The sequence below is a fragment of the Bicyclus anynana genome, chromosome 2 (genome assembly GCF_947172395.1).
Source record: "Bicyclus anynana chromosome 2, ilBicAnyn1.1, whole genome shotgun sequence".
NCBI lineage: Eukaryota > Metazoa > Arthropoda > Insecta > Lepidoptera > Nymphalidae > Bicyclus > Bicyclus anynana.
The window spans coordinates 6,548,307-6,574,885 of record NC_069084.1 but is presented as its reverse complement, the minus strand read 5'-3'; the positions used below and the strand labels follow the sequence as shown (position 1 = coordinate 6,574,885).

Here is a 26,579-nt window from a genome sequence, read left to right as displayed (position 1 = left end):
AATTTTCAAGATTGTGGAAAGTAAAATGTTGGTGTTGTGCTCTAATATGTTAGAAACTCTAGCTTCTGTGTTTGCGTTAAGTTCTTTGAAAGTCAAATAGTCTAATCTAAGGTTTGCGTATTTTAAACTTAGACAAATTTATGTTTTAAACCACGTGGTGGGTTTTGTACTTCTGTAGTAATTTGGACTAAATTTTCTTGGCGAACCATCATCATCTTTCTTTTTTGTTATGAAAATGCTCCCTTCCCGTTTTCCCTCCTGAATGAAAACTCAGTTAAAACTTGTGGAGTTCTACTAGTCTATACTAGTATTATAGAACTGAAAAGTATCTTTGTTTGTTTGGTTAATGTCAAGAACTTTTTTATTCGGAAAATATTCCTTTTGAGAACTTCCGTTGCGTGCGCTGCAAAGTTGCAAATAGAATCTGAACCCTTGGTACCTGCTACCTTACAAAGCTACCATACCATACTCTGTTTATGGATATTTCACTAATCTATAGTAGGAGCCTCAGCCCACGCTCCTTTTTTACGTGTGGAAATCTTATGGAAGGTTATGTCGGACTTCAACCTGCTGAAACCCCACGATATTCTGACTGGTCGCCTGATGACTGGGTCACGGGGATGTCACCATATGTACGAATTTCCAATATAATAATAATAATAATAATAATAATTTATTTTATTTCAGAATTACAAATCCATATATTGTTAGTATATTAGTAGGTAACATTAAAAATTTTAATATACTTAATTTTTAATATACTTTTAATATACTTATTTATAATTTTAAATATGCCTCCAAACTTTCAACAACAATGATGAGTGATGAGCTCACTGGGAGGTGGTGGATCGATACCCGCCCACAAGACTATAAAATTGTCGTGTTTACTCCTAACACAAATTTTTCCGACTATTCGATGGGAACGGGAATATTTGTCATATTTAAAACTAGCAAACGCCCGAGACTTCATGTGCATGGAAATCAATGTAAACTTTTAACCTCTATTTCACCATATTAGGGGTTGAGTTTTAAAAATTCTTGAATAACATTATATTTGTATGTTTTTAAATGAAGGACTTTCCAAACAAACTTTCAACCTTTATTTCACTCCCTTCTTATTTTATTTTGCAATAAAAAGTAGGTATCCTTTAACCTTCTCCACATTAAGGTGTCAAACCGTGCCAAGTTTAATTTGGATTCATTCTGAAAACTTCTTCGAAGAATTGTACCGCGGCTGATTGTATGCACTGGTGACAGAAGGGCTTGCTCATTTTTGCAGAAATTCAGCCAGTATTCTTGCCACCATTCCACGTGGGCATGATTTGTATAGTTATAAGCTAGCTTAAGTTTCCTATTGTATTCATACCACTTCAATTCCTGCAATTTATCGGTAATGAAGCAGTAATAGTGTTGTTTGTGGCGAACAATTCGCTACCAAAACTCTGTAATATATCACACGTGGAGAGAAGGGATAACATAAATCGCGCTATCGCTTTCCGCGCCACTTGACATACGACCGCTCTATCGCGCGTCGACTTCATGGACATTGTTATGTAGGTAGGTGCTTCTAGTAAATGTACTTGTATTCTTTGTTATTTTATGACACATTAATTGATGCCCGCGACTTCATACGCGTAAAAAGATATGTTGATTGTATGAATAAAGCTAATTTTAAGTTACTCTGTCTTATGATGAAAATCCATTGCGTTTAAAAGATCTTAGGGTACAGACGGCGGGAAGTGACTTCGTTTTATGTTAAGAATAACGTTTATTGATAATATTCATAGATAATTTTGATCTCTGGTAGATGTTTGGTCGAAAATACGTTTGAAGTGTTTATCTATTCTGTATATCTGTCAAGTTTCAGTTTCATCGTACTTTCTAAATGAGTGGGGACGTAATTTCTTATGATAGTCTATGGAAATTCCTCGTATGGGAACAGCATTGCTTTGAAAATTTCAGCTTTTATTAAACCACGAAGGTTTAGCGGTCACAGGCTTATAAACGACGGCTCCGAGGCGCAATGGTATACGCGGTGGATTTACAAGACGCAGGTTCGATCCCGGCTGGGCCGATTGAGATTTTCTTAATTGGTCCAGGTCTGGCTGGTGGGAGGCTTTGGCCGTGACTAGTTACCATCCTACCGGCAAAGACGTACCGCCAAGCGATTTAGCGTTCCGATACGATGCCGTGTAGAAACCGAATGGAGTGTGGATTTTCATCTTCCTCCTAACAAGTTAGCCCGCTTCCATCCTAGATTGCATCATCACTTACCATCAGGTGAGATTGTAGTCAAGGACTAACTTGTAAAGAATAATAAAAAAACATCACTCTCTTACCTAATCTGATCGCTAATGATCAGATGTTAATCGCGGGCATAATAAAGTAAGTATTCTTTGTATTTTCCTCTTTATAGTAAGTAAAGAATTACAGCTACCTAGTTCCCGGTACCGCGAGGCAAATAGCGTTTGTCTTTTCCTTATTAAGCAAAGGGGTATTTTGTTTCTGTAAAGAAAGAAAAAAATTACGTAAACATTGAGTTACGTGCAATAATAAACAATTTGTTTATTTGACGACGCTATTCCTTAGCTTTGTTCACGTTATTTTCTTAAAACGAATTGCATACGTTTGGAAGAGTGTATTGGTACTTGGTTTTAACCCATTTAGATCTACCGTATCACATAGGATACACCAAATGTAATTATTATGAAGTACCAATTTCTTTACTTATGGTGTCAATGTCAAGTGTAAGGCGTAAATATTACTCCAAAATTGTAATTGTAGTTGAGTTTATGCAACCTGCTTAGGTACTTTTTATTATGTTTATACCACAATATTATACGCGTATACCTACGACTAGCATTTGTTCTCGACTTTTGTAACTGTTTCAAAATGCCTCATATAAATATAAGAGCATAAAACATACATTTTATCAAGTGTTGATCTCCCAAAGGTTAAAATATTTTAATTGGCATGTGATCGTCTATTGATTAAAACCCATTAATCAACGTTATGTCCATAATAACACAAATACTTTTAAAGTCTCAGAGGTAACAGTTCTCGTATCACGGATTTCCTAAAATATAATTGATACACGAACTCTTCGTGGTATATCAATACACGAACTCTTCGTGGTATATCAATACACGAACTCTTCGTGGTGTATCGATACACGAACTCTTCGTGGTATATCAATACACGAACTCTTCGTGGTATATCGATACACGAACTCTTCGTGGTTTATCAAAACACGAACGCTGAGTACGTTGATAAGGTTGTTTAAATAGTTACGCCTTCGTGAACCATACAAGACCACATTGACAGCGAGTGGCAACACAACATTCAGGTTTACCCTGAACGTCAGTATTACTTCTCATTGCTGGTTCTGTAGTTCTAACAAACTCACAGAAGGTAATATAGTGCTTTGGGTGAGCGAGTGAGTCTGGGTGAGCAAGTGAGATTAGGTGTGGCATCTTTTATTATAAAAGATGGTCATTGACTCCAACTCCCGCACAACGACGGTGGTCCTCTCCCTGAATTTGGTGAGATTAGGTTCATTTAAGAACCAGGACTCCCCCCTTTTCGTGAGGGTATAAGTTTATTGGTATATAAGCGTGAATGGGTGAGTTCCACATAGTGGAAAGATAACTGATCGTCAGACGACAAGTAGAGCAAAGCACACTGTAAACACCGTATAAATACAGGCCTAGCTTCCACTATATCTTTATATCAAGCAGAACAAAGCATCACTGTATAACTAGTGTAACAGGCCTAGCCTCTAGCTGGTAGCCTTAACTTTCAGAGTATCCATTACTCTCAAGAGAGTGTAATGCGTTCGAAAGATATCTAAAAGATTTCACACCATAGGCCGCTCGGCCCTGTGTATAAATAATATGCCATTAGAACTCAATAACTATGTAAAGGTTCACATATGCTCTTAAGCATTAAGGAGTTCCCTCATGAGAAGACACTCCTGGCATCATCATTTGCCATAAAAGTCCCTACTGGTCGCCCAAACAACCGACTTCGTACTATGCTTCCATCATACGATGGAAAAGCACGGGTAGAATACATCAAGCATTCAGTCAGCTGCTCTAGCTATTCATACTGAAAGCGTCACAGGCGTCAGCCCGCATGCTCCCAGTAAAGTAGTAAACACGCTCTCGGCTTCATCTGCCAGTGAAAAAATTAAAGATTTCCAAATAATATTTTTCCCAGTGATTTATCATTAATCTCATGTGCTGAGCTTATTTTGATAAAAATCTTTTTTTTTTTTTTTTTTCATAAGTATGCATTATTTGTATTTATCTATATAGTATGTAAGACTTAGAGTCGTCACACTTTGTCTTCGAAAAAAGTTAGTTGTTTAGTTGTAAGTTTACATCGAGTTTCACCCGGACGAAGTCGCGGGCGTCCGCTAGTAACATTATAAATTCTTACATGAACCAACCACTAATCTGTATCTATTCTGTTACGTTTTTATCGATTTCTTCAACGAAACTTTACCGATATCCAAATATTCTTTTTACTTCATAATTTTATAGGTATATATCTCTAAAATCATAAAAATATTTTTTTTTTAATTTACAGCAGTTACTACACGTTTGCTATTGGCAAACAATAGATTTTTAATACTGGCAAGTGAATATTAATTCGTTGAATCAAGGACTTTTTATTAAAATAAATCGAAGATTAAATTATATAAAAATTTTAATAAAAAAAATTCAACCGACTTCCAACTCAAAAAATAACTTTAACTAAAAAGCAAAAAATAACATCCTACCTATGTGCTACCTTCTGATCAGTTTGAAGGCGGTGCAAGCCAGTGATGTTTTAATTAAATACGTTTAAACTACAAAATTTCTGTGGTTATTCCAGAAACAGCTTTAATTAAAACACGACACTGGCTTGGCACCGCCTTCAAACTGATCAGAAGGTAGCACATAGGTAGGATGTTATTTTTTGCTTTTTAGTTAAAGTTATTTTTTGAGTTGGAAGTCGGTTGAATTTTTTTTATTAAAATTTTTATTTTTTTATTTTTAGTGTTAGCATACCCACTGCGTGTGTACAGTCACAACCTATCTAAGTGGAAAGTTCTTATCAATACAAAATTATCAAGTCCAAACACAAGGTAGCTACTGTGAGCCGTCGAGGAGTTCTCTTCACTGTGCTTCGTCTTTATCACCAGACCCTTAATACAGTCGCAATCCATCTAGGTGGAAAGTTCTCATCAATACAAATTTATCAAGTCCAAACACAAGGTAGCTACTGTGAACCGTCGAGGAGTTCTCTTCACTGTCCCTCGTCTTCATCATCAGACCCTTAATATAGTCACAATCCATCTAGGTGGAAAGTTCTCATCAATACAAATTTATCAAGTCCAAACACAAGGTAGCTACTGTGAACCGTCGAGGAGTTCTCTTCACTGTCCCTCGTCTTCATCACCAGACCCTTAATACAGTCACAATCCTTCTAGGTGGAAAGTTCTCATCAATACAAATTTATCAAGTCCAATCACAAGGTAGCTACTGTGAACCGTCGAGGAGTTCTCTTCACTGTCCCTCGTCTTCATCATCAGACCCTTAATACAGTCACAATCCATCTAGGTGGAAAGTTCTCATCAATACAAATTTATCAAGTCCAAACACAAGGTAGCTACTGTGAACCGTCGAGGAGTTCTCTTCACTGTCCCTCGTCTTCATCATCAGACCCTTAATACAGTCACAACCCATATAGGTGGAAAGTACTCATCAATACAAATTAATCAAGCCCAAACAAAAGGTGACTGCTGTAAATCCTTGACGAGTTCCATCGTCTGTGTTTCGGCTCCATCATCAGACCAACTCCAAACCTTCATAAAGTTCTAGTGGTTTAAAATACCTTATGGAAATACTAACAAACGTACTAGCCGTCTCTACAACTTTCGAAAGTTCCCCTCAATTTCTCCAGGATGCCATCATCAGATCCTGACATGAAAAAAATGGGACCACCCTGGAAGTAAACCCTACAAAACAAAAAAAGAATTTTCAAAATCGGTCCATAATTGACGGAATTATCGCTGGACATACATAAAAAAAAAAAAAAAAAAAAAAAAAAAAAAAAAAAAACATACAGCCGAACGTAGAACCTCCTCCTTTTTGGAAGTCGGTTAAAAATATGTTTACAAATTCAATCAGAATATTTAGTTTAAATAAAGGTTTTCTCAATATTAAATTGGTACTCATTTTGTTCTATAGGTCTAATGATATAATAAATTACAAGGTTATCGAAGCCTATTAGTGTACGGTGCTCAAATCGAAAACCGCAACTTAATGTTTAAATAATTTAAAAAAGAATGACATAGCTATTAACCCTCTTCTAACTACTAGACACTATCTAAATATACTAAAAGACTATCTTTCTTAAAGTAAGTGAATCTGTCTATATAATTATTCAGATTTATTTGAAATTTATAAGATAGCTGTCTCAAAAAACATTGTTGTACTCTTTCAATTCTATATACATATATAAATTTTAGTACCTATGTGGTGACGAGACGGACATAATATAGCAATCAAACAACCTTATTATAGTGAAGTGAGTGAGTTATTATATTGAAATTCTCAGTACAAATCCTAACAATATATACATTCCATAATACACGTCGTGAATGAATAAAATAATAAAAAATAAATAATAGTGTTTTAATATGACGAAAAAATTACGAATTATGGTTAATGATTACTTTACTCGAAATTAAATTAAGTGAGCTAGGGTTAATATACCTTGGGTTTTAGCCTACAATAGGCCATAGGATATTCATAGCCATAAGCCATAGGATAGATTCTCTGAACAGTTCCTGTGTTATAAAACTAGACTTCCACATGAAAAAACGACAAAATACCCGGTATTCACGTAAAATTTTAGAATAATATCTACATGCTTGACACTTGTTAAGGGTTAATGATATATTAATAATCATATCAGCAGATTACAATAATTGTATAATAATAATTAAAGCAATACAATAAACTTGAGTGTCAGTAGAGTGTCTATATTAGTAGAGTGTATATATGTGTAACTTGGCATAATATTTATTATAGTAAAATGACTATAAAACTATTATCACTATTGTGTTACGCGATTGTTGTAACGAGTATAGAATCAGCGAGAATTTTAGCGGTGTTCCCATTTCCATCAATAAGCCACCAATTTGTATTCCGTAAACTTACTCTAGGTCTTGCCAACAGGGGACATGAGATAACTGTCATGACACCAGATCCAGCGTTTCCCCAAGGGAATGCTCCCCCAAATTTCAAAGAAATAGACGTAAAAGAAATATCCTACAAAATATGGCAGAACTTATTTCAAGCCAACTACAAAGTTGATAGGACTTTCGTGTCTTTCAGGGAAATCAGGACATCAGTTCGTCTAACGGGAGCTATACTTAAAAAACAATTTGAAACGCCCGAAATGCAGGAAATAGTAACAAACACAACAAGAAAATTTGATTTGATACTTGTAGAATCTATGATGCATCCTGCTATTGTGCTTTCACATATCTTAAAAGCTCCGTTAATTCTCGTGAGCTCTTTTGGAGGCATATATAACAATCATAATATAATGGGTGCCCCCACGCATCCTTTATTATATCCATCTGTTTTCCACCGCCGGCTTTATAAACTTAGTATTTGGGAAAAAATAAAAGAACTCTACGAACATTTTTTTATCGATTATGCTCTGTATTTGAATGAAGCTGACGAAACTGCTTTTCTACGTCAATTATTTGGGCCTGATATACCAACAATGAACGAATTATACAACAATGTTGATATGTTGTTTCTTAACATCAATCCTATATGGGCAGACAATCGACCTGTTCCTCCAAATGTTGTTTATATGGGTGGAATACATCAGTCACCTGAAAAAGAATTACCAAATGTAAGGCAGACTTCTCTTCTTTTATCTTAATATTTTTTCATTGTAAAATTCTTGTTTGTGTAAATAATACAATTATTGTTATTATAGCAACCTATTTTATTTCAGGATCTCAAAACATACTTAGATTCATCTAAACATGGTGTCATATATTTAAGTTTTGGAACCAACGTTATGTCAGGAATGATACCAACTGATAAAATACAAATGATAATAAAAGTTTTTTCCAATTTACCTTATAACGTTTTGTGGAAATGGGATAAAGACGAACTTCCGGGAAAATCTAATAATATCAAAATATCTAAATGGTTTCCTCAATCTGATTTATTAAGTAAGACATTATTTACAATTGGGCTACTACAGCTTATTATAATTTTAATATCAGTTTCTCAAATAATATATTTAGAAATTGGTTTTGCTTCGCTTAATTGAACATTGCTGTTTATACTTACTAGTTATTTATAATGATAACATGATTTTTTCTAATCACAGAACATCCTAAGGTGAAACTCTTCATAACACAGGCAGGTCTTCAATCTACAGATGAAGCCATCACAAGTGGAGTTCCCCTTATCGCCATACCTATTTATGGGGATCAATGGTACAATGCAGAAAAATATGTAAAGCATGGGATTGGAAAACAACTGGACATAAACAAGCTTACCGAGGAACTATTTAAAAATGCTGTTGAAACTGTAATTACAGATGAAAGGTAGTATGTTTTATACATTACAACATTTTAAATTTAAATTTTTGAAGGATTTGTTCCGCACTCTGTGAGTATTACAGAGTTCCATCTCGATTTATCAAGCTGCTATCGTAAGAAACTTAATAACTATAAATGGTTAAAAAAATAAAAACACGCACGTGACTATTTTTTTCGTATTTCTGACAGCAAACTTTTGCATATCATGGGGATAGATTTCAAACGGCCAGTCCACCATCTTGGGAAGGCCGCTAAATTGGATTTGTAATGACGTTTTTTAGCTAGTCATATATTGTCATCAGAACTCAGAGCATGTGCAAAATTTCATCTTAAACGAAGACTGGAAAGTGGGATAAAAATCTTTTTTTTTTTATAAGTATGCATAATTTGTATTATACCTATATATTATGTAAGACTCGTCACAAGAAGTGGGTCAAATGAACATTCCAAGATTTTCTTACATACATAGTTACAAGTGAAGCAAATGTAAAGCGTGTAATAAATATAGATGGAGCTCTTTAAATTTAATAATATCTTATATATTTGAACATGTATTGCAGTTATCGGAAGAATATAGTCAGACTTCGACAAATGATGCATGATCAACCAGAAAAACCATTAGAACGTGCAATATGGTGGGCGGAATATGTAATAAGGCATGGTGGAGCTAAAGAATTAAGATCTCCTTCAGCAAATTTATCACTTGTGGATTACTATGAAGTGAAATTAATATTGCTTGTAATATCAGTGGTTTTGATAGCTTTAATTACACTTATTTTGACTGTTGTATTAGTAACAAAATATGTAAAAACAAAAATACGCAGAACTATCACAGAGAAGAAACTGAATTAGAAGTGAAGTGGCGAAAAAGAAGTGATATGAAAATGTAAGAAAATCTTGTAATTTAAATATCTTTGCTATTTGCTAATGTAGTTATAAATTTTTTCTTACAAATATTACTAATACCTACTTATATAAACATTAATAATATTTATATAAACATTATATAAACATTAATCGCAATAGTACTTAACCTACCTATTGCGATTAATGTTTATATAACTTTCTCTCGAATCCCTAAAACATTTTTAAGCTGACTTCTATTTAATAATAAAATAAATAAATTTATCAAAAACATTAGAATAATTGTACGTGCTGTAATGTACAATAATTGTGCCGTAGGATAATTGTTATTTTTTTATTAGTGCACATGTGCTGTAATGTAATATTTTTATCACCCGTCTAAAAACGAACGGTACTTTTTTAAACCTTAGTCAAAAGTTTTTATGTAAGAAAAGTGCTTAACATTATATGAATAAAATTAATTTTGTGAGATAAAATGTAATAAATAAACATTTAATTCTTTTATTTTAATAATTTTGACAACAAAGGACAACCAATCTGTAACAGAAACACAAAAATATTAATTTACTTTATTAGTAATACTGGCTGTTTTTGGTGCATTTGCCTAAATAAATAAAAACGTTGGTGCTCGCACTTCGCTATCTTTGTAAAAACGACAAGCGTGTCAAAATGTCATCAAATGGAATACAGGCATAGATGCAGTTTAATTTTCAGAAAGTGTGTTTACTCGCAAATGTGTTATAAAACGTCGTATTGATAATTACGGCCTCTGCTTCATTACTACAGCTCTCGCCTTTGGATCGAGCTGCAATATCGCGTCGGCTGTAATTTTTGAATTCTTTTAATTTATGTTTTTTTATTTTGTTTTAGATTTTTTTTAGATTTTAGAGAAGTTCTTGGTATTACCCAAAAAACTTTTCAGGTCTATAATATTAGTATAGACTAGCAGAACCTCGCAGTTTTAACTACGTAGTTCTCTTTTCCGTGGATATACGGCGATTAAATATACCATAATATGTTAATCGCTGATAATGTAGCTTTCTGTTGGTAAAATAATTTTAAAAATCGGTCCTATAGTTTTAAAACCTATTCGTAACAAGCAATCAAATCTTACCTTTTGGCAATATAAGCCCAGCTTAGTTAAGACAATATTAATCCACCACGCGTTTTAAAACATAAATTTGCCAAATTTTAAATTATGCAAACCTCAGTTCAGACTATTTGATTTTCAAAGAACTATACACAAACACAGAAGCTAGAGTTTCCAACATATCAGATCACAACACCATCATTTTACTTTCTTGCTCACAATCTTGAAAATTTCGCTCTAATAAGAAAACTTTGTTTGCTATAAAACTACAAGTTCTTACTCGTAGACACCATATAATATTATGACGTCGGAACAGTGAAAAATTAATCTAACTTACAGCTCAGCACTTTTAGTTGGTAATGGTTTGGCTTAATTGGACTTTTTCCTTTTCTTTATAATTGTAAGACACTCGGTTTAACTTTGATTATTACGATTTGTTATTCTATGTAAGATCCAAGTAGATTTATCATATAAAAAGTAGGTAAATATCTTTATATTACTGCTAAAAATATTTAAGCAGGCGCTAGCCACTTCAACTGCGGAATTAGTACAGAAAATTTTTATTTGTATATTATGCTTCAGAATAAATAAAATATTACTCCTACAATTTACAATTACAAACCATACAAACAAATTTACGAGAGTTTTCAATTTCAAGGCTAACCAAAATATTGTATATTTTTTTTCAATGAATGTTCTAAAAAGCTTAGTTATACAACGCATGTTATAGAATATACAGATAGATTGTACGATACTAGATACATATATAAATATTAACGTGACCCATTTCAACGTGATGGTCTGTTTCTCAAAGGATTTCTAGAAAAAATGGTAACGAAAATGCTGGAATGAAATTACGAAGGTTCAAAGCTGCGGAGAAAGCCCTTAACGTCTTTCCACATACCAGAATAATACCACACCAAATAAATTAGTCCCTTTCGATAGAAAAAGAAATATATTTAGATAAAAAATATACTAGGTATAACTCAGGATACATATTCTTAACACAATAATAATTATAATATACAAGTGTCCCGTAAATATTATGACATACTCTGCAGGGTGATAGCCGAGAAAGACCGACTAAAATACCGCAATATATTTCAGCTGAAATTTTATGGTTTTTAAACTATATAGATTTTTCTACAAAATACAGAAATCACTGAAGGTACAGTGCAATTTAGTCGTACTATGTGCTGAAAAACAAAAAGAGCAGAAAAGTTAAAAGTAGAAGTTTACACCAACACAACTATCGCAACGATATCAATTTAACTTCATTGAGTTCATCACATTGTTTGGAATACTGTGTTATTGAGGTTAATTGTGTCATAATTACCTACCAACGCTTATTTATTTTACTATTCGAGAATCGAGAATTTTCTAATCGAGAGATTTTTCAAAGGAACATTAATTATTATTTATTATATATAACTAAACTATTTCTTCACAAGAAGTATAAGTCAATATCAGTCTACAGTTCTGTTGCAATAATTTTTATTCTATTACATTACCTGCATTTATTACGTATTTAATATTCTAATAAAATTCTAATAAAAATTTATTTCTGTTTGTTTGAACGTTTTCTCAAGATTTTTTTTTATTTCAAAGTCGTTTGTTTTGACTTTTCCCCTTGGTAATGAATCCCTAAATGATGCAAGCAATATTTTTCAATTACCCACCCCTGATTTCTTCATAAACTTTTCCTACCCATTTATCAGACATAATTGCCGAAAATTTGTGGGAAAATTGCTTTCATAATTGTCGTGGAATCTTGTTAACTTCAAAATGGCTGTTGAACTTGGGTGTCAAGGTTAATATTCAAAACGTGATTTTAAAATGAATATTTAAAGAGGTTTCTCTTAATTAAGTTTACGCATTTTACGCACAGTCATCATAATTGTACAAATTAATAAAATATTACAAAGCGGAAGAAAGAACAACTTAAATTTTATGAATGTCAGAGTCCGCTCATAGTTTCTTAAATAGCTGTTATATGGCGGTTTCCATTGACCTCAAGAAGAACGCACAATCATGTTAGAAGAAAATTTGACTTAATAACTGGCCAATTTTGCTTTGACAGTTTTACAATTATTGGTAAAAAAAAAAATACCTAAAGGCCTTTAAATATAGTCCAGTATTCAATAAAATTGCAAATTCAACCTTAAGGATTAAGTTTAAGGTTGAATTTGCAAATGCGACTTCTTGAATTGAGTGCCAAGAAGTTGTGTTTGGGACTCATTGAGTAGGGACGTTTTTTGGTCGCTGATTGTGCATCCACTTTTTATTAGGAGATCGATGGCGGTGTCACATAACCTAAATTTCGAAGTGCCGTCAGAATTGAATTCTGCTAAAACTTTCAGTCCGTTTTCACTTTTTTAATTAAAGCTCTTAAAATCCTATACACCATTAATGATAATAATGTTAAAATTGCAACAAACGCTGACGTAATTACAAGTATAAGTTTAACTTCATAGTATTCCACCCAGCTCATATTCGCAGTAGGAGCACGCAAGTGTTGTGCCCCTCGATTACGTAAAACATATTCCGTCCACCAAACGGCTCTCTCTAGAGGTGATTCTGGATGATCACGCATTACTGAGCGTAACTTCAGTATGTTTTCTTTGTACCTGAAACAGCGTAAAATATTTATGAGAACAATAACCATTACTAAATTGTTCTAGCAAAAAATTAAATATCAAACAGTGATTACGGTGCATCACAGGAATCGATATCACAGATCAGTTCTGTTACTTTTATTTGTTTATTAATTAGTTCATCATTATCAACCCATATTCGGCTCACTGCTGAGCTCGAGTCTCCTCTCGGAATGAGAGGGGTTAGGCTAATAGTCCACCACGCTGACCCAATGCGGTTTGGCAGACCTCACACACGCAGAGAATTAAGAACATTCTCTGGTATGCAGGTTTCCTTGCGATGTTTGTCTTCATCGTTTGAGAAACGTGATATTTAATTTCTTAAAATGCACACAACTGCCAAGTTGGAGGTGCATGCCCCAGACCGGAATCGACACACACCCACAACCACCCACACCCTCCGGAATTAGAGGCAGGTCATATCCATGGGCTATCATGTTTTATTTTTATTTAGTTATTTATTAATAATAAATGTCAAATTAACTGTTGTATTATGTGATGGCGAAGTTAATCTTAATTATCTTGGAACCCTATCGTCCACCGGTTCTACTATATGCTTGCCCATTGCCACTTCTGCCTCTCGGATAGCTGAGCTATGTCGGTGACTTTGGTTCTTCTGTAATTCTCCTTATTACGAACTTGATAACGCAGAAAAAGTAACTCCTATTACGAATTATATATAATAAACAATTATATGTATTTAGATAAAAACGTACCCTTTGTTGGCAAGAACTGTGTCTATAGCATTCCTTAATTTGGTTTCTGTGAGTGTGTTAATATCCAAATTTAAACCAATTTTTAACTGTACATATTTATCTGCGTTAAACCATTGGTCCCACATCATTGGTACACCAATAACTGGGACGCCACCAGCAATAGCTTCATCTGTAGATTGCAAGCCTGCTTGAGTTATAAAGAGTTTAACTTTTGGATGTCCTGTAAAAGTTAAATAAAAAGTAAGATCAAAATTATTTATGGTCTAAATTAATTTCTACCTAACTGAATGGCGTAAAATTCTGTTTTTTATTTTTTTAATCTGCTCATTATTAGCTTTCCTGTATGAAAGAGGGTCTTTGCCCTGCTGAGGGGAAATAAAAATAGGACGATAGTAATAGTGGTGATTTTTTAAGAGGACCTTTTTCTTTTTATTCTTTACAAGTTAGTCCTTGACTATAATCTTAACTGACAGTATGTGATAATGCAATTTAAGATAGAAGCAGGCTAACTTGTTAGTAGGAGCATGAAAATCCACACCCCTTTCGGTTTGTACACGACATCGTAACCGGAACGCTAGATAGCTTGGCGGTACGCCTTTTGCCGGTAGGGTGGTAACTAAGGTAAGCTACGGCCGAAGCCTCCCACCAGCCAGACCTAGACCAATTAAGAAATCTGCAATCGGCCCAGCTGGGAATCGAACCCAAGACCTCCATCTTGTTAATCCACTGCGCCACGGAGGTCGTCATAAACTTTTGAGTTTAGTGTCTGATCTTCTCAGCAGAACTTCCAAACCGGTGGTAGAGTACTTACAAGTGGTAGTACTTGACGTTTTAATTAAAGTGCTTGTAAACTAAGCCTACTTGAAGTAAATTAAATTTATTTTGATTGTGATTCAATAATAAATACTACAAGTATATACTTATTGTGTATATCATAACTTCTAACTTACGTAATAAATCTGATTGAGGAAACCATTTCATAACCTTTATATTTTTAGATAATTTGGACAGATTTTCGTCATCCCACTTCCAATACACGTCATAAGGCAGTTTGGAAAAGACGTTAACAAATATTTGTAGTTTTTCAGCATGTAATATTGTCGTATCAACGTTGGTTCCAAAACTGACATAAATAACACCATTCTTTGAAGCGTCAAGAGATGATTTTAAATCCTGTAAGCATAAAAATATTATAATTAAAAATACACTATGTTATCAAGATCATGCCGAGGACGCGTTGCCGTGGTTTTCTGATAAAAAATAAACATTAGTATCTTAGAAAACGGGTGGGACAATTTGTCATAAAACTTTGAGTTTAGATAAATGCTAACTACCTTGAATTTGGGTGTGTGTAAATACATGTCATGATTTTTTTTTTTTCAAATAATATTTTTATGTACAATTTTTACTTTTTGTATTTTTTTCTGTTATATTTACTACATCACGATATCTTTAAAAAAGACCAGATATTTAAATTTTATTTAATGTAGTTTAACATGTATTTCACACATGGAGTATTTTGATATTACAAAAATATATATAAATAAAACATATAATGCAATGTGGCAAAAACATTATTTATATTTTTTGTTTTATTTGTTATTATAGCAGGATAAAATATTATTACTGCTTTTAAAATTCCGTATATCTCCTAAATATGAGATACAGCGATTGTTATGGTCAAGCAGTAAACGCCGATAAAACAAATCTTAAACAGTCACTTTTTTGTTGTCAAAATTAGCAATAAAAAAACAGCCCAGTGCATGATTAGCCATGGGCAGATTAAAATCATCCTCACGTTGCATGTAGGGGAATCTTAATTTTTTTTTGTTTTATTTATTTTTAACCATTGTAATATATTCCTATCTGGTTTCTAGTTTAGCAGACTCTGAGTCTGACTTATCTTACTAACTACTTTATCTTTTTAATTAACAACGGAATTAGTAAGTAAATCTGTGACCTGTGAATTAGCAAGTCAATCTGTGACCTTCTTTCACGTATTCATAAACAACTGTTTAGCTAGTAAAGGGGGGGAACATTTGACTCTAATAAAGATTAGCTCTTAAAATGTTAAAATTTTACAAGTGGATTTCTAAATCGAAAAATAGTGGTAAAAATTCCTATTCAACGATACCCACACTATGAGTTAAACGAGTAAAATAATAATTAATCCCACTTTTCATGTAGGCGAGGTACCCTAAAAATAATTTTCAAGATTTTATTTTATGACTTAGTTCACATTTTTATGTTCATACTCAAGCTAAATTACAGCCTTCTAGTATAAATAGTCTCTGCGCTAAATGGACAGACAGACGGACAAGGCGGAACTATAAGGGTTCCTTGTAGACTCTTAATTAAATAAACCTGATAACTGTAACCATATATTTTTTATTTATCGGTGCGTTCGACAATGTTGTTTGTGAAATATGGTAATGGTGTATAATAGTTCTATACATCATGTCATATGAACTATTATACAGATAAGACAAAGTAAATTAATATATTGTTCTAATTACCTGAGGTAACTCGTTGTGCGGTTTCTGATGCAGACCTCCTAAGTATATAACATTAGGAGGAACAGGTCGATTGGAATCCCAAATAGGATGTATGTTCAAAAACAACATGTGTATATTTTTTTGTAGGTCATGTATGCTTGGAGTGTTTTTTCCGAAACGTTTTCGTATTAGTTCTGTTTCCAAAGTGTCAGCATCGTTGTACAGTTTTTCGATTTTGTATAACAGATATAACTCTGAAATTTTTTCCCACATCGACAGATCATTATATTTTTGTCTGACAGCAAGAGGATATAAGATTGGGTGTGTCAGTGCACCTACTGCCTCAAACGTCTTGAAAGTGCCGCCAAAGGAACTTATCTCTATAACCGGTGCATTAAATATGTGAGAATAGATCAACATTGATTTTGCGCAGTCTTCTATGAAAATTAGATCAAAATGGGCATTTTTATCTTTGACTAAATTGTCCATATCTTCAAATTCAAGTAATCCCTCAATTATTCGAGTACCTGCTCTAAAAGTCACTTCAAACTGAGCGACCATATCATCCGATGATTTTATATCTTCATTTAATAGATGTGCACGTACATTGTCTGTCACTGGACGTATATCAATCTCAGTATAATTAGCTGGCGCCTGTCCTTTTGGATATAAAGGAAATCCGGTGGCAACCGTAATTTGGTGACCACGTCTTGCCAACTCTTGTGTTAACTTTCGAAACACCATTTGATGACTTAAAACAGGAATTGGTAAAACTGCTAATATTTTTGCGGATTTTGATATTTCTAAAAGTTGAACCAAAATCAAGACACAGATCAATTTTTTTACAATCATTTTGATTTCGACGTAGGTATTATCAATTTTTAACGCACAAATTATTAATACTTTATATTACAAACAAGAGGCACTGTAAAATTTGGATGAAAACACAACATCAGTCAATAGGAGGCAATGTTAAACTGAACGTCACAACATTTATTATATAATGAAGATATCTATAACTATCTTTAATTATTATATTATTATATAATGATTTACAAACTATATTGTATTATCGCTTTAATGTTCGCAATTATTATTCTTATCGACGCTATGAGAATATTAAATTAAATAACCCTGTGCCTACATTTTCGATCCACATCTCGTTGAGGAAGACAACAATATTCAACCAGTAAATATTTGCGGTGTAATAATTAAAAGAAAGTATTGAAGATAAAATAATAAAGGTACAAGGTATAGTATATTTTGATTTGATTGGCTGAATGAAGTTGATAGTTGCATATACGAGTATAAGTTTTAGACTAATTGCTTCGATATAACAAAACTAAAATTTAAGCCTTATGTAACCGACATAAAGTACAAGGTACAAGTAGTGAAAAAAAAAGGTTTATCTATGTTAATCTTGTTGTCCTAGTTGTCTACGAATCATATTCGAGTCCCAGGTCAAGGTGTAAAGTACTGGGTTTTTCTTCCATCCAAGAAATTTTCAGTAGTAGGTTGCCTAGAGTTGGAAAGCAGCTATTTAGAGTTATACCCATGTGCTTTAGAGAGCACATTAGGCTGTCCAGCCCGGTCATTATCATAACAAATTTTAATTTTAAAATGTTGACAGCGCTTATTATAGTCATCTTTATTCCGCACATTGGAGTAACTCGGTTAGTCTAAGCTATAAATTTCGTCCTATATAAGGAAAGAGGCCTAGCTTAGCTATGAGCTATTAGCATAGACTGATGATGATGACTTGTATTTATAAAACGTTGCGTGGCGGACGATAATTTCCTTTAAATTAATTTCACCGATTTTCTCTTTTTTTGCTACTTCTTCTTGATGTTTTGGCTCTGCAGGAATCACGTTGACCGTTTCTGATCTATTGTGATCTCCACAGACCAGATCTCCTCTCCAATACTGGTTGCCGCCAGGTACAGCAGAAGTTTCTTGAGTGGGATGTATTTTACCTCCTCCGGGTTTACGATCAAATGTCCTAGGCCTAGATGGAGGTTGCGTTTATGTATTACAGTTGGGCCATTACACAGCACGTGAATTGTGTCTTGTCTTGTCTGGAACTTGACTCTTTACAATTGTCAATAGCTGCCTAATCTAAATCTAGACGAAATATCTGATGAAATATTGATTTCGCGGTCGAAGTGGCAAGCGCCTGCTAAAATATTGTCAGCATTTCTTATATTAACATTTTATAAAATGACTTGTTTCCCGCCTTAAATTGGATAGGTACTAAATAAGAAAAATAAAGTACCTAAATGATAAAGTATATTATTAAATTTCTAAATTAACTAATATTGGATTTTACATACAATAAGAAATCGTATTATTCAAAGTTAAACCGAGTGTCTTACATAATCATAAAGTGAAGGAAAAAGTCCAACTAAGCCAAACCATTACCAACTAAAAGTGCTGAGCTGTAAGTTAGATTAATTTTTCACTGTTCCGACGTCATAATATTATATGGTGTCTACGAGTAAGAACTTGTAGTTTTATAGCAAACAAAGTTTTCCTATTAGAGCGAAATTTTCAAGATTGGGGAAAGTAAAATGTTGGTGTTGTGCTCTAATATGTTAGAAACTCTAGCTTCTGTGTTTGCGTTAAGTTCTTTGAAAGTCAAATAGTCTAAACTAAGGTTTGCGTATTTTAAACTTAGACAAATTTATGTTTTAAACCACGTGGTGGGTTTTGTACTTCTGTAGTAATTTGGACTAAATTTTCTTGGCGAACCATCATCATCTTTCTTTTTTGTTATGAAAATGCTCCCTTCCCGTTTTCCCTCCTAAATGAAAACTCAGTTAAAACTTGTGGAGTTCTACTAGTCTATACTAGTATTATAGAACTAAAAAGTATCTTTGTTTGTTTGGTTAATGTCAAGAACTTTTTAATTCGGAAAATATTCCTTTTGAGAACTTCTGTTGCGTGCGCTGCAATGTTGCAAAGAAAATCTGAACCCTCGGTACCTGCTACCTTACAAAGCCACCATACCATACTCTGTTTATGGATATTTCACTAACCTATAGTAGGAGCGTCAGCCCAAGCTCCTTTTTTACGTGTGGAAATCTTATGGAAGGTTATGTCGGACTTCAACCTACTGAAACCCCACGATATTCTGACTGGTCGCCTGATGACTGGGTCACGGGGATGTCACCATATGTACCAATTTCCAATATGCCTCCAAACTTTCAACAACAATAATGAGTGATGAGCTCACTGGGAGATGGTGGTTCGATACCCGCCCGCAAGACTATAAAATTGTCGTGTCTACTCCTAACACAAATTTTTTCGACTATTGGATGGGAACGGGAATATTTGTCATATTTAAAACTAGCAAACGCCCAAGACTTCATGTGCATGGAAATCAATGTAAACTTTTAACCTCTATTTCACTATATTACATAACATATTACATGTGACAGAAGAGCTGGCTCATTTTTGCGTAAAGGATCAGCCTGGCTGCCCTAAACGGAAATTTAGCCAGTATTCTTGCCACCATTCCTCGTGTGCAAGTTTTCTATTGTTAAGTTCCCTATTGTATTCATGCCACTTCAATTCCTGCAATTTATCGGTAATGAAGCAGTAATAGTGTTGTTTGTGGCGAACAATTCGCTACCAAAACTCTGTAATATATCACACGTGGAGAGAAGGGATAACATAAATCGCGCTATCGCTTTCCGCGCCACTTGACATACGACCGCTCTATCGCGCGTCGACTTCATGGACATTGCTATGTTGTTAGGTGCTTCTAGTATGTATTTGTATTCTTTGTTATTTTATGACTCATTAGTGGATGCCCGCGACTTCATACGCGTAAAAAGATATGTTGATTGTATGAATAAACCTCATTAACCGACTTCAAAAAGGAGGAGGTTCTCAATTCGGCCGGTATTTTTTTTTTATGTATGTACACCGATTACTCAAAGACGCCTGGACCGATTCGAAATTTATATGGGTATCTAGTGTGTTCGTAAACTTTTCCATTTAGTACTTTTAAGCAATACAATTTCATGAAGGTTTAAAATCGATCTGATGATGGAGCCATGAAACAGACGAGGGAACTCCTCGGCGATTTACAGCAGTTACCTTGTGTTTGGGCTTGATTAATTTGTATTAATGAGAACTTTCGACACAAATATGTTGTGACTGTCATATAGGGGTCTGATGATGAAGACCAATGTCAATTAAGGGAACCGCTTAACGGTTTACGGTAGCTACCTTGTGCTTGGGCTTGATTAATTTGTATTGCTGAGAATTTTGAACCAAGATGGGTTGTGACTGTCATTAGGGGTCTGATGTATTTGTTTGAGATGAAATTTTACACTAAAAATGGAAAATAATAAAAATTTTAATAAAAAAATACAACCGACTTCAAAACCTAAAAACGTACCCACTAAACTAAAAAGCGAAAAATAACATCATAATATGTTCTACCTGCTGATCAGTATGAAGGCGGTGCTTAGCCGGTGTTGTCTTAATTTAAGCTATTTCTGATAGGACCTGAGGAGGACAACACTGTCTGCGAAATCTAAATCTATGAGATATTCTCACATGGCTTGAATTAATACATCACCGGCTTAGCACCGCCTTCATACTGATCAGCAGGTAGAACATATTTTGATGTTATTTTTCGCTTTTTAGTTTAGTGGGTACGTTTTTAGGTTTTGAAGTCGGTTGTATTTTTTTATTATAATTTTTATTTTAAGTTACTCTGTCTTATGATGAAAATCCATTGCGTTTGAAAGATCTTAGTGTACAGACGGCGGGAAGTGACTTCGTTTTATGTTAAGAATAACGTTTATTGATAATATTCATAGATAATTTTGATCTCTGGTAGATGTTTGGTCGAAAATACGTTTGAAGAGTTTATCTATGTCTGTCAAGTTTCAGTATCATCGTTCTTTCTAAATGAGTGGGGATGTGATTTCTTATGATGGTCTATGGAAATTCCTCGTATGGGAACAGCGTTGTTTTGAAACTTTCAGCTTTTATAAAACCACGAAGGTTTAGCGGTCACAGGTTTATAAACGACGGCCTCCGTAGCGCAATGGTATGCGTGGTGGATTTACAAGATGAAGGTCCTGTGTTCGATCCCCGGCTGGGCCGATTGAGATTTTCTTAATTGGTCCAGGTCTGGCTGGTGGGAGGCTTTGGCCGTGACTAGTTACCGCCCTACCGGCGAAGACGTACCGTCAAGTGATTTAGCGTTCCGATACGATGCCGAATGGAGTGTGGATTTTCATCCTCCTCCTAACAAGTTAGCCGGCTTCCATCCTAAATTGCATCATCACTTACCATCAGGTGAGATTGTAGTCAAGGACTAACTTGTAAAGGATAATAAAAAAAAACATCACTCTCTTACTTAAAATCTGATCGCTAATGATCAGATTTTAATCGCGGGCATAATAAAGTAAGTATTCTTTGTATTTTCCTCTTTATAGTAAGTAAAGAATTACAGCTACTTAGTTCCCGGTACCGCGAGGCAAATAGCGTTTGATTTTTCCTTATTAAGCAAAGAGGTATTTTGTTTCTGTAAAGAATGAAGAAAATTACGTAAACATTGAGTTAGGTACAATAATAAACAATTTGTTTATTTGACGACGCTATCCCTTAGCTTTGTTTACGTTATTTTCTTAAGCAACCTGGTTAGGTACTTTTTTATGTTTATACCACAATAGTATACCTACTACTAGCATATGTTCTTGACTTTGTCCTCGAAAAAAGTTAGCTGTTTAGTTGTAAGTTTACATCGAGTTTCACCCGGACGAATTCGCGGGCATCCGCTAGTAACATTATAAATTCTTACAATAACCAACCACTAATCTGTATCTAGTCCGTCACGTTTTTATCGATTTCTTCAACGAAACTTTACCGATATGCAAATATTTTTTTTTAATTCATAATTTCATATATATCTCTAAAATCATCAAAATATTTTTTTTTTAATTTACAGCAGTTACTACACGTTTGCTATTGGCAAACAACAGATTTTTAATACTGGCAAGTGAATATTAATTCGTTGAATCAAGGACTTTTTAATAAAATATCGAAGATTAAACAGCAAAATTTTATTCCTATTATTATAATTGAGTACATCCCTATGTTAAAATATATTTACAAATTCAATCAGAATATTGAGTTTAAATAAAGGTTTTCTCAATAATAAATTGGTACTCATTTTGTTCTACAGGTCTAATGATATAACAAATTACAAGGTTATCGAAGCCTATTAATGCACGGTGCTCGAATCGAAAACCGCAACTTAATGTTTAAATAATTTAAAAAGGAATGACATAGCTATTAACCCTCTTCTAACTACTAGACACTATCTAAATATACTAAAAGTAAGTGATTCTGTCTATATAATTTTGAAATTTATAAGATAGCTGTCTCAAAAAACATTGTTGTACTCTTTCAATTCTATATACATATATAAATTTTAGTACCTATGTGGTGACGAGACGGACATATTATAGCAATCAAACAACCTTATTATAGTGAAGTGAGTGAGTTATTATATTGAAATTCTCAGTACAAATCCTAACAATATATACATTCCATAATACACGTCGTGAATGAATAAAATAATAAAAATAAATAATAGTGTTTTAATATGACGAAAAAATTACGAATTATGGTTAATGATTACTTTACTCGAAATTAAAGTAAGTGAGCTAGGGTTAATATACCTTATACTTATACTTTTAGCCTACAATAGGCCATAGGATATTCATAACCATAAGCCATAGGATAGATTCTCTGAACAGTTCCTGTGTTATAAAACTAGACTTCCACATGAAAAAACGACAAAATACCCGGTATTCACGTACCATTTTAGAATAATATCTACATGCTTGACACTTGTTAAGGGTTAATGATATATTAATAATCATATCAGCAGATTACAATAATTGTATAATAATAATTAAAGCAATACAATAAACTTGAGTGTCAGTAGAGTGTCTATATTAGTAGAGTGTATATATGTGTAACTTGGCATAATATTTATTATAGTAAAATGACTATAAAAGTATTATCACTATTGTGTTATGCGATTGTTTTAACGAGTATAGAATCAGCGAGAATTTTAGCGGTGTTCCCTTTCCCATCAATAAGCCACCAATTTGTATTCCGTAAACTTACTCTAGGTCTTGCCAACAGGGGACATGAGATAACTGTCATGACACCAGATCCAGCGTTTCCCCAAGGAAATGCTCCCCCAAATTTCAAAGAAATAGACGTAAAAGAAATATCCTACAAAATATGGCAGAACTTATTTCAAGCCAACTACAAAGTTGATAGGACTTTCGTGTCTTTCAGGGAAATCAGGACATCAGTTCGTCTAACGGGAGCTATACTTAAAAAACAATTTGAAACGCCCGAAATGCAGGAAATAGTAACAAACACAACAAGAAAATTTGATTTGATACTTGTAGAATCTATGATGCATCCTGCTATTGTGCTTTCACATATCTTAAAAGCTCCGTTAATTCTCGTGAGCTCTTTTGGAGGCATATATAACAACCATCATATAATGGGTGCCCCCACGCATCCTTTATTATATCCATCTGTTTTCCACCGCCGGCTTTATAAACTTAGTATTTGGGAAAAAATAAAAGAACTCTACGAACATTTTTTTATCGATTATGCTCTGTATTTGAATGAAGCTGACGAAACTGCTTTTCTACGTCAATTATTTGGGCCTGATATACCAACAATGAACGAATTATACAACAATGTTGACATGTTGTTTCTTAACATCAATCCTATATGGGCAGACAATCGACCTGTTCCTCCAAATGTTGTTTATATGGGTGGAATACATCAGTCACCTGAAAAAGAATTACCTGATGTAAGGCAGGCTTCTCTTATCTTAATATTTTTTTATTGTAAAATTCTTGGTTATGTAAATAATATAATTATTGTTATAATAGTAACCTATTTTATTTCAGGATCTCAAAACATACTTAGATTCATCTAAACATGGTGTCATATATTTAAGTTTTGGAACCAACGTTATGTCAGGAATGATACCAACTGATAAAATACAAATGATAATAAAAGTTTTTTCCAATTTACCTTATAACGTTTTGTGGAAATGGGATAAAGACGAACTTCCGGGAAAATCTAATAATATCAAAATATCTAAATGGTTTCCTCAATCTGATTTATTAAGTAAGATATTATTTACAATTGGACTACTACAGCTTATTATAATTTTAATATCAGTTTCTCAAATAATATATTTAGAAATTGGTTTTTGCTTCACTTAATTGAACATTGGTTTTTATACTTACTAGTTATATATAATGATAACATATTTTTACTACTTATTTACAATTGGATTACTACAGCTTATTATAATTTTAATATCAGTTTCTCAAATAATATATTTAGAAATTGGTTTTTGCTTCACTTAATTGAACATTGGTTTTTATACTTACTAGTTATATATAATGATAACATATTTTTACTACTTATTTACAATTTGACTACTACAGCTTATTATAATTTTAATATCAGTTTCTCAAATAATAAATTTAGAAATTCGTTTTTGCTTCTCTTCATTGTACATTGGTTTTTATACTTACTAGTTATTTATAATGATAACATGATTTTTCTAATCACAGAACATCCTAAGGTGAAACTCTTCATAACGCAGGCAGGTCTTCAATCTACAGATGAAGCCATCACAAGTGGAGTTCCCCTTATCGCCATACCTATATATGGGGATCAATGGTACAATGCAGAAAAATATGTAAAGCATGGGATTGGAAAACAGCTGGACATAAACAAGCTTACCGAGGAACTATTTAAAAATGCTGTTGAAACTGTAATTACCGATGAAAGGTAGTATGTTTTATATATTACAACATTTTAAATTTAAATTTTTGAAGGATTTGTTCCTTACTCTGTGAGTATTACAGAGTTCCATCTCGATTTATCAAGCTGCTATCGTAAGCAACTTAATAACTATAAATGGTTTAAAAAAACTAAAAACACGCTTTTAGCACGCACTAAAAATTACAAATATTGGATTTAAGTCACGTGACTATTTTTTTCGTATTTCTGACAGCAAACCCTTTCATTTGATATCATGGGGGTAGATTTCAAACGGCCAGTCCACCATCTTGGGAAGGCCGCTAAATTGGATTTGTAATGACGTTTTTAGCTGGTCATATATTGTCATCAGGACTCAGAGCGTGTGCGAAATTTCATCTTAATCGAAGACCGGAAAGTGGGTGAAATTAAGATTCCAAGATTTTCTTACATACATAGTTACAAGTGAAGCAAATGTAAAGCGTGTAGTAAATGGAGATGGATCTCTTTAAATTTAATAATATCTTATATATTTGAATATGTATTGCAGTTATCGGAAGAATATCCTCAGACTTCGACAAATGATGCATGATCAACCAGAAAAACCATTAGAACGTGCAATATGGTGGACGGAATATGTAATAAGGCATGGTGGAGCTAAGGAATTAAGATCTCCTTCAGCAAATTTATCACTTGTGGAGTACTATGAAGTGAAATTAATATTGCTTGTAATGTCAGTGGTTTTAATAGCTTTAATTACACTTATTTTGGCTGTTGTATTTGTTACAAAATATGTAAAAACAAAAATACGCAGAACTATCACAGAGAAGAAACTGAATTAGAAGTGAAGTGAAGGAAAAGAAGTGATATGAAAATGTAAGAAAATCTTGTAATTTAAATATCTTGCTATTTGCTAATGTAGTTATAGATTTTTTCTGACAAATAGTACTAACACTAATTAAGTACCTACCTACTGCGATTAATGTTTATATAACTCTCTCTCGAATTCCTAAAATATTTTTAAGCTGACTTCTATTTAATAATAAAATAAATTTATCAAAAGCATTAGAATAATTGTTAATTAGTTAAAGTGCGCATGTGCTGTAATATAGAATAATTGTGCTGTAGAATAATTGTTAATTAGTTATTAGTGCACATGTGCTGTAATGCAATATTTTTATCACCCGTCTAAAAACGAACGGTACTTTTTGTTAGAAAAGTGCTCAACATTATATGAATAAAATTAATTTTGTGAGATAAAATATAATAAATAAACATTTAATTCTTTCATTTTAATAATTT

The 26,579-nt window shown here is 33.3% G+C and overlaps 2 protein-coding genes across 2 annotated transcripts; one reads left to right on the top strand and one right to left on the bottom strand.

The window, feature by feature from the left end:
• The first annotated feature begins 6,980 nt into the window (after window positions 1-6,980).
• On the top strand, window positions 6,981-26,567 carry LOC112045599 (uncharacterized). Its single transcript, XM_052885763.1, has 9 exons — window positions 6,981-7,920; window positions 8,026-8,248; window positions 8,410-8,629; window positions 9,184-9,415; window positions 13,825-13,832; window positions 23,526-24,309; window positions 24,410-24,632; window positions 25,088-25,307; window positions 25,828-26,567. The coding sequence occupies exons 1-9, from the start codon at window positions 7,087-7,089 to the stop codon at window positions 26,117-26,119; spliced, it is 3,036 nt and encodes a 1,011-aa protein (XP_052741723.1). The 5' UTR covers window positions 6,981-7,086; the 3' UTR covers window positions 26,120-26,567.
• LOC128198775 (UDP-glucosyltransferase 2-like) lies at window positions 11,514-17,815 on the bottom strand. Its single transcript, XM_052885748.1, has 4 exons — window positions 16,464-17,815; window positions 14,898-15,120; window positions 13,948-14,167; window positions 11,514-13,204 (listed from the first exon to the last, which is right to left on the bottom strand). The coding sequence occupies exons 1-4, from the start codon at window positions 17,292-17,294 to the stop codon at window positions 12,934-12,936; spliced, it is 1,545 nt and encodes a 514-aa protein (XP_052741708.1). The 5' UTR covers window positions 17,295-17,815; the 3' UTR covers window positions 11,514-12,933.
• Window positions 26,568-26,579: the final 12 nt, after the last annotated feature.